The sequence below is a fragment of the Suillus fuscotomentosus genome, assembly GCF_016647785.1.
Source record: "Suillus fuscotomentosus strain FC203 chromosome Unknown F5891scaffold_175, whole genome shotgun sequence".
Taxonomy (NCBI): domain Eukaryota; kingdom Fungi; phylum Basidiomycota; class Agaricomycetes; order Boletales; family Suillaceae; genus Suillus; species Suillus fuscotomentosus.
Window position 1 is genome coordinate 1 of NW_024539687.1, and position 9,908 is coordinate 9,908.

The window sequence follows — 9,908 nt, forward strand, 5'->3', positions numbered from 1 at the left end:
AAAAGATTGGACTGCACATGCGCTGCGGTAGCGCTGCACAAGTCTGTGGAATCGTTGCGCAAGAAGATTCCATTAGAGCAGCAGATTGTATTTGTCCACATAGGTGTATAGTTAGACTCGATTCGCTATATCATTCCATTTGCTGTATCTCTAGTAGTTTTCGTTCCCTCACTCTGATGTTGCTTACTTATTTCTGCATGATACTTTGTTGTTCTGTACTGTATTGGTGCCACGTACCACGTCCCGTGGGATAAATGTGATCCACTCCTACATCATCCCAGTTGTCGTTAAGCGCGGCTGTAGCATATGATTCGGCGAGTGGTGAACATCAGGTACCAAATGTGAACACATTGACGTGAATGTCTCCAGGAGCAGGCTCCTTCCCACCACTGGTGGAGAGGTAAGGGTGGCGTCTATTAGTGCGGGTAGTGAAGGCTTAGTAAACCGGAAACATGCGCAAATCTTTCAAACCCAGCCGAACCTTATCCACCCAACCTTCTCCACCAGCGGCTGGCACAAAACGTTTGTAAACAACGTCAGCCACAGTCGGGAAACCCAGAAAGAGACGGCGGAGGTTCAATTTAGATATTGTATTGCTAACGAATTTATATATATATCAATCAATATGTCATTATCTGACCCAGTGGACGATGTTCTTGAAACCCTGCAGCGCGTCGGCATTTCAGCTTCAGAATTTATACTGGTGCTTCTCTCGAGTGAAAAATATAGCACTCATCTGGCTGTAAAAGATATACTCTCGAATGGACGTGAAATTGTTAATGCTCTTACAAAACAAACTTCAAGTACTCTATTGAATTGGGCTACCGATATTACGAAGGACATCTGCGCACAGGAGATCCTTAACCTTACTGCTAAGGGTAGCGGAACTCATTTCGATGTGACACACATTACAGTGAAGCAACTGGAGGATTTTAGGGTGGCCGAGTTAGCCATAATCATGGAGAATTATGCGCCAGTAACATGGAACTTACTCGACAGCATGCTGTCTGCGAGAACACAATCTAATACAACAATTGGGAGAGATCATGATGGTGACGTCATCATGGAAACTAGCAATAGTGATGAAGAGGCTTACTGGGAGGAAGTTGGGGAAGGAGATCTCGAGGGATCGTTGATATCAAGCCTTGCCAACAACACGGAATCTGAGAGAACCAAATTGCAAAAACAACGGGCAGCAAAGACCTTGCTTGTGTGTTATTTCACCACCTTCCAGATCAATATTACTGACATTGCTATATGTAATCAAGAAAAAAATCACCGTTCTGAGCATTATGATGAGAAGCACAAATCAGCGTTCAAATACCTTGCAAAGTCTACTCGGGATGTTCCTACAATCAACGCACACACCACAAAAAGTCATCGAAACACTGGAGCGGATGGGTATATCAGTGTCCGTAAATGCTATTCTTTCCGGGACGCAATCGTTAGCAGCGCAAACCCACCAACATCTCCGGTCACTCAGTCGGTCACTTCTTGCGGCATATGCCTATGACAACTTTGACGTAGACCTGAAAACCCATGAGCACAAGATCGAAAACTCAATGGAAACTCTCAAGCATCTAACATCAGGTCTGATGTTCCCACTGCAGCACAACGTCTCCAAGGAAGACCTTAGGTGTTCCGAAGTGTTGTGGAAGATGTCGCCATTTAATACTCGAGCAGAGCTACCACCAAAGAAGGGATGGGCGGATCTGCTCATTCTTCACATGGACACACCTGATGACACAGGTCTTAGCCGCCGTGATAGATTTAATTCATGGAAGTTTCTCTCGGACCTCATCTCATATGGCCCTCCATACTTTTCTCAATTCTGCGACAAACTTCATGAACCCGAGACCATTGAAGCCATCCCCATCACCAGAATGCCGATTGTTGCTACATCTGCAATGGATATCAGTAATTCTACCGTCACAGGCAATATACAAAGCATTGTTAACCTGCTTCAGCAGGGCGGAATTGAAGATCCTGTGGTTGTTGATGATCCTGGCATGCCTGACATCTCAGAGTACGTGGTTCTCTTCCACGGTGACCTTGGGACAGGGGAACGTCTTCAATCTGCCCAGCAGCGTCGAGGAATTGAAAACACACCGTGGAACCGCTTACAACACATTATATTCATCCCCGGCCTTTTCCATTTGAAGATGGCAGCCGCGGACACAATCTGGCGGATATTCCTGCAGCCAAGTGCAGCGTGACTCGATGAAACAAGCCTCATGCGAGATATAGGTATCTTGCGACCAAAGGAAACTGGCCACTATGGGTCCAAGCCGGGGTTCCGTCGTATGCATGAACTAATCATGTACAACGGTATATGTCGTCGCCTTGATTGTTGGAGAGTCGAGGTTGCGAAACGTGACCCAAAGTGGACAAGTCTGGAGGAATTCGCAGCATCAAAACCAACTTTTGACAACATCGAAGCAATGGCACGCACCCTCGCTCGTAACTACATTGCAGGTCACCAACTTCGGCGCATGCGACACATACCGGCAGCTCAATGAGATGCGCAACATGAGAATGGACTCCTCTTGAACAGGTACATGCTTTTATACGAGGAGCTGTCATATGCGATGAATACTGGAGACATTGGAAGGGTCGAGACTTGCCTTTTTACATGGATCCCCATGTTTAAGGCTACAGGAAAACACAAATACGTGAACACTATGACAGACTTCTTGTGCAAAGTACACTTCGTGTATCCTGAAGGATTGAAGTAAGCGTTTTGAAACATCTTCATCTACTCAAGACTTACAAAGATTGGCAGACGAGCCGTTCGCTACCACATCATGGTCAATCCAACCGGGAAGAAAGGAAAATTTTGGGGAGTTGACTGGTGCGTCGAGTTGAACAACCTTTTCACAAAGGTGCGCATACCTCGTCATCATTACAAATGCGAGTCAGTAAAGAGTTGCAGGTTGTCAATGGAGGAAAATCATCAAACCACACTGTTTCGAGGATTATAATGGAATCCCCACTCATCCAGATATACCGGAATTTGCATACAATGTTCCAGAATGACTTCCTGCATGCTCACCAAACTACGAAACACGCAGAAGCGAATATGTCGAAAATGTTCCAAATCCTATGCGGACACATGGCAAAACACTCTGTAAATGAAGTAGTAAATGGGCACAAAAGCCAACACAGTATCCCTGACATACTCGCCAAGGGACAGGAGTTGATGGCAAAGAGTAGCATCGATAATGAAGACGGAGGGGAAGGTGAGGATGAGTGTCCATCAGTTGACGATGTTGCTGTTGAATTAGTCTGGCAGTAGGTAAGATATATGATGGATGTATATATATTAATATGATGGCTGCGGGCCATACTCCCCATTCTTGCAAGACGCTGAGACGGTTGCAGAACTCCCATACTCCCCATTCTTGCAAGACGCTGAGACGGCAATAGGTTTTCAGAACTCCCCTTTCCTGCAAGACGCTGAGAACTCCCCTTTCTTGCAAGATGCTGAGAATTACTTACATATGATTCTATGTGCTCTGTGTGAGATTATCAATACCTACCGTTTTTGCAAGACGCTGAGAATTACTTACATTCTCCTTCCCTGCTGCGGAAGATATCCGCGATGGATGCATTTGACAGACACGACCACATTCTGGTCAGGTAGAGTCAGTGGAGATAAGGAGAAGTAATACAAAAACTTACTGTTATGACCTGTCTGGCCACAAGCGCTGCACTTCTGCACCTTTTTGACATCGGCTGGTGGACCATTTGACGCAACTAGCCTACTGTTTGGTGCGTGGACAATGGTAGATAGAGGGCATTGTTGTAGGGGGGCAGTTGTATAGAGTGAGATTGGAATGATGCAGTGGATTATAGCGATCACCTCCTTGGCCAGGTCGTCATTGACAGACCAATGTGTTTCCTTGCGGAGATCCTTGGCGACCTTAATCTTCTGAAAATGGGCGCAGTCAACAATCCGATCAAGGACCATGTCACCCATCACAACAGTTGGACCAAGATCAATTAGGTGTGAACGTCCATATATCTCCACTGTCTTCTGGTCTCTCCAATCCTCCAGCGCTTTGCACAATTTGTGCTCCTGTGATTCCATGGTATACTTTGCAAGTCGAGAGCGCATGGGAAGTCTGGGTGGTTGGTAGGCAACGATAGGATCGAATGACGAGAATGCTAAAGGGTGATGGATGTCACAGCACACTTTAGAATTTGTTGGGGCACAACGTGAGCAGCCTTCTTCGTCTGATGGGTCGCATATAAGGTGACTCGAATCTATACAATTATTATGGCAATTATTAATCCAGTTAAAAAAGTCTTACCCGCTGATCCATTGTCAAATTGGATATTAAATACCTTCCGCCGACACCCAACACCATGATAATTGGCGTTGATTAGCAAGTCCATTGCCTGATCCAATTCTTTTTCTTTCTTCTGCCTTGACACCCTTTCTAATCTGCTTGCTGGTGGTCTCATCAATTCCCTCAACTGTGCATCAGTAACTATAGGTGTGTTTGCCGTTGAACCACTACTAGTAGCCTGAGCTCCATCACCTTCTTCAGGGTGCGCAATACCAACAGTGGTGGAACTGTCAATTACACGACGTTTAGCAGGTGGTTGATTATCAGGTGCGCTTGTTGCTTTCTTTTTACGCTCCTGACGCTTACGCTTATCATCGCGTACATCGTCGAAGTACTCTTTTTCGGCAAACAGCAACGCAGTCCCTTCCAGCAAGCGATCTCGGGCTGCACGACCGAACCGCTGCCAAAGGGCAGACAGCTTGCATGACGCTCGCCACTGAACGACCAAAGCCACATCCGGTACATCCATTCCCTGTACATTAATCAATACCTCCTTGACATTTTGATTTCAGCTTGCGTCCCTTACCATTCCAAATGCCTCTGTGGTACAGAGACCCCACGTATCTCCCACAACGAGGTTTGTAACTTCGGCCTCCTTAAATTCAGTAGTCATGTCGGAGTTGAACCATTTGACTTTGTCTCGTAGATCTGGCGGAAGACGTGCCCGTAAGTACTTCGCAGCGCTTATTCCGCCTTGGATGCTGTCGAAGAAAACGAGAAATTTCGGTGGTGGTGGATCATCTAACATCATGCCGGTGAAGGTACAACAATTCAGATGGTGAGTCTGAACAATGTGTTGGGTCTTGCAGAACCTAGCTGCTATTCGACCCTAAAGGGTTTCTGGACCAGGCTCAAGGCTCAGAGGAGAGGAAATATCATAAAAACTTGCTGATCTCTCAGACTCATACTGGTAACTGGTGAAAAGATTGCTTGATTATGTAAGCTACAAAAGTGCCAACATAAGGTAAGGTAAAAACAGTCTCTACAAGCCCAACCAGAAATGAATCCCTACACCGGTAGGTATGAGGAACGCGAGATCTGCATAGGACATAAGGGAGTATTTGATTTTGCGAACTCTGATCCTTATATTTGGACGATCAGTGGATACATGGATGGTGGCGAGATTTTCGGATTGAATGTGCAGGAGCCTACGTATGTCTCTGAGAGCATCTGATGTGAGTGTTGCTGATGTGACCATGAAAGGTACCTGGCAAGGTAAGATGTAGTGCAAGCGCTCTAATTCCTTGTACTCTGCCCGAAATTCTCCCCAAGTCACAATGCAGTGAGCTTCGTCAAAGATGATACCAATTAACTTTGAGGCGAAATCAACATTTCGCAACAGCTTCTCAAATGCTCCGCCTGGCTTCATCAATTGTTCTGGGCTGGTTATGATTGCACGGTAACACAAGTCTTCTATTCCCTGCAGTGAACACATTGATTAATTGCTCATAACAGATACTCTTGAACTTACAGAGAAATTTGCCATGCTCGCTGTCTCAGCAGAGATTGAGATGCTTTTTATACCAGTCTTTTCGAGGAAACTGACGCTTTGTTGCCCTAGTTGGTTGAGTGGAGTCACGACAATCAGAATGCCTGTGTCCCGGAGTGCTAATGGTGACCAGAAGGCAAGTGTTTTACCCATCCCTGTCCCTGCGATGCAGATAATATCACGGTCATTTTGCAGGAAAGCATCTGCGACTTTGAGTTGCCACAAGCAGGCTCTCTTGCCAAAACAATTATGGAGCTTCTCTTGGATAGCAGAGAAGCTAGGGGCTTCAGCCGGCATGAGACAGAAAAGGTCAATTTCTTGGGAACAAACCCATATAAACTATATATTTCACGATATATATTTTTACACTAAATTGAACCTCCGCCGTCTCTTTCTGGGTTTCCCGACTGTGGCTGACGTTGTTTACAAACGTTTTGTGCCAGCCGCTGGTGGAGAGGTTGGGTGGATAAGGTTCGGCTGGGTTTGAAAGATTTGCGCATGTTTCCGGTTTACTAAGCCTTCACTACCCGCACTAATAGACGCCACCCTTACCTCTCCACCAGTGGTGGGAAGGAGCCTGCTCCAGGAGTAGCAATGAATACGTCGTATTGCCAAAAGTTCTTTCTGCCAATCTGATACCGACTTCTATTTTGAAGAACGACAACTCCGTGAAATGAAGCGGACGTCGCCATAGTAGTAGATGAAAGAAGAGCAAAGAGGAAGACCAAACCATCAACGTGCAACAACACAGCACGACATGTTGGACACAATTGCACCCGATCCCAGCGCTATGATCTCGTGCTTAAATACTGTAGATATGGGAAGCAAGTATTTATCTAAGGAGTGTCTCTGAACCCCATCAGGTATTGCATAATCTGGAAGGAGGCCTGTAATGATCCATCTCTGCATTAGATGGTGTCTGCATGATAGCACTGTCAGACTTACCACTGGCGCAAACCCTGGAAGCCTAGTGCAGAAAACATGAGCAACGAGACCCTGCGAATTGTAGTGAACTTACATGTGTCCACTCAAGACTACTTCATAATAAGTGAGTCCCCGCTCTGAGTGCATCGACCCATAGGCACCCACACCATCGACAATGAAGCTGTCGTCGGCGATAGGCGTCTGGAATCCTTGCAAACCATTCCCTTGGAATATAATGAGTGAATCCTGGCGTACATGAAACATTACTAGTCACACACAGGTCATGCTACAGATGATCCCCATCGATTAAGGTGATACAGCTACGATCAAGAACGCACTTACTTTTGAATAGCAATTCTGTCTCTAAGTCATCAAATCATCGCGTCAGAATATACGAAGATTAGGGTCAAAATTGAAGTCATACCCATCAGCAATGTACATGAAGTCTGCGAGTCCGTGCACGATGACGGTCCGCTGGCTCTTCTCGATAACATTGGGTAATACAGTGGGTGCAGGGGGTAAGCTGCTGTCTTCGTGGAGGAAGACACGGGCCAAAGCGCATTCAACCCACTCGGTACCCACGGGCGCATGGATAACTTCCTTTACATCTGTTAGGTTGAAGTAGATTGGAGACTGCGTGTCTCTGGATCTGCGTCAGCTGCGCTGCATTGAGTCAATTGTTGAATGGCTTACAGAAAACCTAGGACATCCCATGGAGTCGGATACTTGGGAGGAAAAGAAGTTAATATGGTATTCATCAATACCCTCATCGACTCACAGTGTCCCAGATGCGATAGACATTAAAAGAGGGGTTGATCATCAGCGCATTAACGTAAATGTCGTCCCAGATACCGCAGCCTTTAGCAAAATTGGTAGAGTCTCCTGGCAGGGGAAGAAGACCTTTTGGAGGGTATGTGACGTACTTATCCATGTAGCCAGTGTAATTGCACGTCGCAGCCATCTCGTCGAGGTGGTCCATGTACGTTTGACTAGATATCAATTCGTGAGTGATCTGCGAACTAGGTCCAAATGAAATGGACAAACTTAAAAGAGAAGAGACTAGCGTGTTTTTTCACGAAGTCCAATGCAGGGATTTCCTGTTGCACTACATACCACGAGATCAAGGCTGAGCTTCACGTATGAGCCCTCGAGAAGAGACAGAGTAAGTCAAAATGTTAGTTACGATCATTGATCCATATCCCTTGCAACGAGAGGTCTAACAGAGTCGGGTTCTCGTAGATATAGTTTGCGATATCTTCATTTGTCTTAGAGTTACGTTCAAAGAAGATGACTGCTGACTCACAAGGCACGTATCTTCCAGCATACTGAATACGGTCAATACGATGTTTTACCACGCTCTCTGAGAACTTACACTTTCACCCGACAAATACAGCTTTTTACCTTTGAGTTCCGAAAAGACTTCAAGGAACTGCTGCATGAAGCCGACGACTTGAGCAGCAACATCATCCTCATTCTGTGCGTCCGGGATGCCTTGAGAAAATCCTGTACCGACAGGTTGCTCCACCCAAAGGACGGAGGACAGGTTGGTCCAGCTGTGTTGGTTCACCGTCGGTTTTGCCTGACCCCAGGACCAACTGAAAGGCTTCAAACATCTCAGTTTTGGATCGGTTTTGTTGTCAACAAAAAGGTTTACCCCATTCTCTTGCAGCAAACCTGCGAGGGAGGAGCATCCAGGTCCACCATTCGTCCTTGAAGTGGAACATGTCAGGTCAGCAGCGAAGAGCTTAGAGCACACCGCTTCTGATGACGCACCAAAAGATCAAATCATCAAGACTCCCTTGGGGGCCGGGAGGGAAAAACCAAAAAAAGAGCTGATACCCTTGATGTCAACGCTTGAAGAACGTGTATAGACTACTCAGGTACACACCTGACGCGTCTCATTAGGACTATTGCTGATGGGCAGAAGACCTGCCCAGCTAGGACCAACGTCGAAGTCAACAAGAGGAAGATATTTGCCATCGACGTAAAATTCTGGACGAATTAGACATGAGATATTTACTTGTAGCATTTTAGTCACCTGAGGCCTTTGGGTTGGTGAATGTGATATTCTGAACACCATCGCTCTTTACGTTCTGAGGGCCACTAGTCTGCCAACGTTTTACTGCCTCGAGTCGGTGTTCCTTCACCTCCTGCATAGTCATCAAACGACCGCTGGTGGTGGCCACTGCGAGCAGAGTCGCAAACACGGCACTGAGAAGACGCATCACGGTCCAATAAGCTAAGAGTTCGTGAGGGGGAAATGGCGAGTCGTATCTAAAATACGTGTTTCTGGAATGAACATTCAGATAAATCAAGTGTATACGAGGCTGATCGCCATAGGAGGGAATGGGTGCGCTCAAGTGGCGGAATTGCTGAGCCGAGTTCTACCAACCGGTTTGGCTGAATTAGTAGTGCTGGCAGTCGGCATTCAAAACTTCTGTTCGAGAGCAGAACCTCGCAGAACCCCAGGCTCAGCAGAGCAACAAGACATTACTGTTGCTATAGCTGGACAAATTCCGGCGTAATAATTAGGCCTATGCGTTGACTGTGTGCCTCCGTACTATGCAGAGCAAATGGAAGAAGGATGGTCGTCAATTCCGGATTTAGTGAAAACAGGTGAAAACAACGATCAACAAGCGACAATTGTACACTAGTACCCTGCCGAAAACAAACAACTTGAATCTGCTATTCCAGTACTGGTCCATCTGTGGAAACAATCGTCCGCGTCATGTGTCGGATCAATCCATCGAGATTCCATGTGGTGATAGCGTACACCAAAAGCTCATGAATGACGCCCCATTGCGTCTCGAGTTTGATACCACTGCAGTCTCGAGATGAGTGTCAGTAAATGGAAGTTCTCACCTTTCTCCGTGGCTAGGTCCCAACAATGGATCCTTATCTCCTCTTATCCAGCATGCGTCATTTCTTGGGAGTTAGATCGGTGTAGGCTTGCTCGTACACACGACTTCGGTCATAGCCCCGAGGAAGCTGACTGATTCTTGACGAGGCCACGCCTGGATGCGGTGACACTGAGGGGTGAACGATACGGGACGTTAGCGACACCTAGTCCTGACCCTGAAGATGACGCGGTGTCAGTGGCAGTCCAGAGGATAAAAATGGACCGTACCCTCCAAGGAGGACCT

General features: G+C 46.6%; 4 protein-coding genes across 4 annotated transcripts; 1 reads left to right on the top strand and 3 right to left on the bottom strand.

Moving 5' to 3' along the window:
• Window positions 1–958: 958 nt before the first annotated feature.
• F5891DRAFT_1131965 (uncharacterized protein) lies at window positions 959–3,295 on the top strand (the record flags this gene model as incomplete). Its single annotated transcript, XM_041364712.1, has 7 exons — window positions 959–1,210; window positions 1,269–2,205; window positions 2,242–2,475; window positions 2,521–2,731; window positions 2,783–2,914; window positions 2,974–3,127; window positions 3,188–3,295. 7 exons carry the CDS (start codon window positions 959–961, stop codon window positions 3,293–3,295), a joined length of 2,028 nt encoding a protein of 675 aa, XP_041217232.1.
• Window positions 3,296–3,506: 211 nt separating this feature from the next.
• On the bottom strand, window positions 3,507–4,821 carry F5891DRAFT_966066 (uncharacterized protein; the record flags this gene model as incomplete). Its single annotated transcript, XM_041376205.1, has 3 exons — window positions 3,507–3,631; window positions 3,682–4,266; window positions 4,314–4,821. The coding sequence occupies 3 exons, from the start codon at window positions 4,819–4,821 to the stop codon at window positions 3,507–3,509; spliced, it is 1,218 nt and encodes a 405-aa protein (XP_041217233.1).
• A 159-nt stretch (window positions 4,822–4,980) lies between these two features.
• F5891DRAFT_913757 (uncharacterized protein) lies at window positions 4,981–5,778 on the bottom strand (the record flags this gene model as incomplete). Its single annotated transcript, XM_041373669.1, has 2 exons — window positions 4,981–5,093; window positions 5,367–5,778. Coding segments are annotated over 2 exons (525 nt in total), but the record flags the coding sequence as incomplete, so codon positions are not given.
• Window positions 5,779–5,790: 12 nt separating this feature from the next.
• Window positions 5,791–6,138, bottom strand: F5891DRAFT_966042 (uncharacterized protein; the record flags this gene model as incomplete). Its single annotated transcript, XM_041376204.1, has 1 exon — window positions 5,791–6,138. The coding sequence occupies one exon, from the start codon at window positions 6,136–6,138 to the stop codon at window positions 5,791–5,793; it is 348 nt and encodes a 115-aa protein (XP_041217235.1).
• Window positions 6,139–9,908: the final 3,770 nt, after the last annotated feature.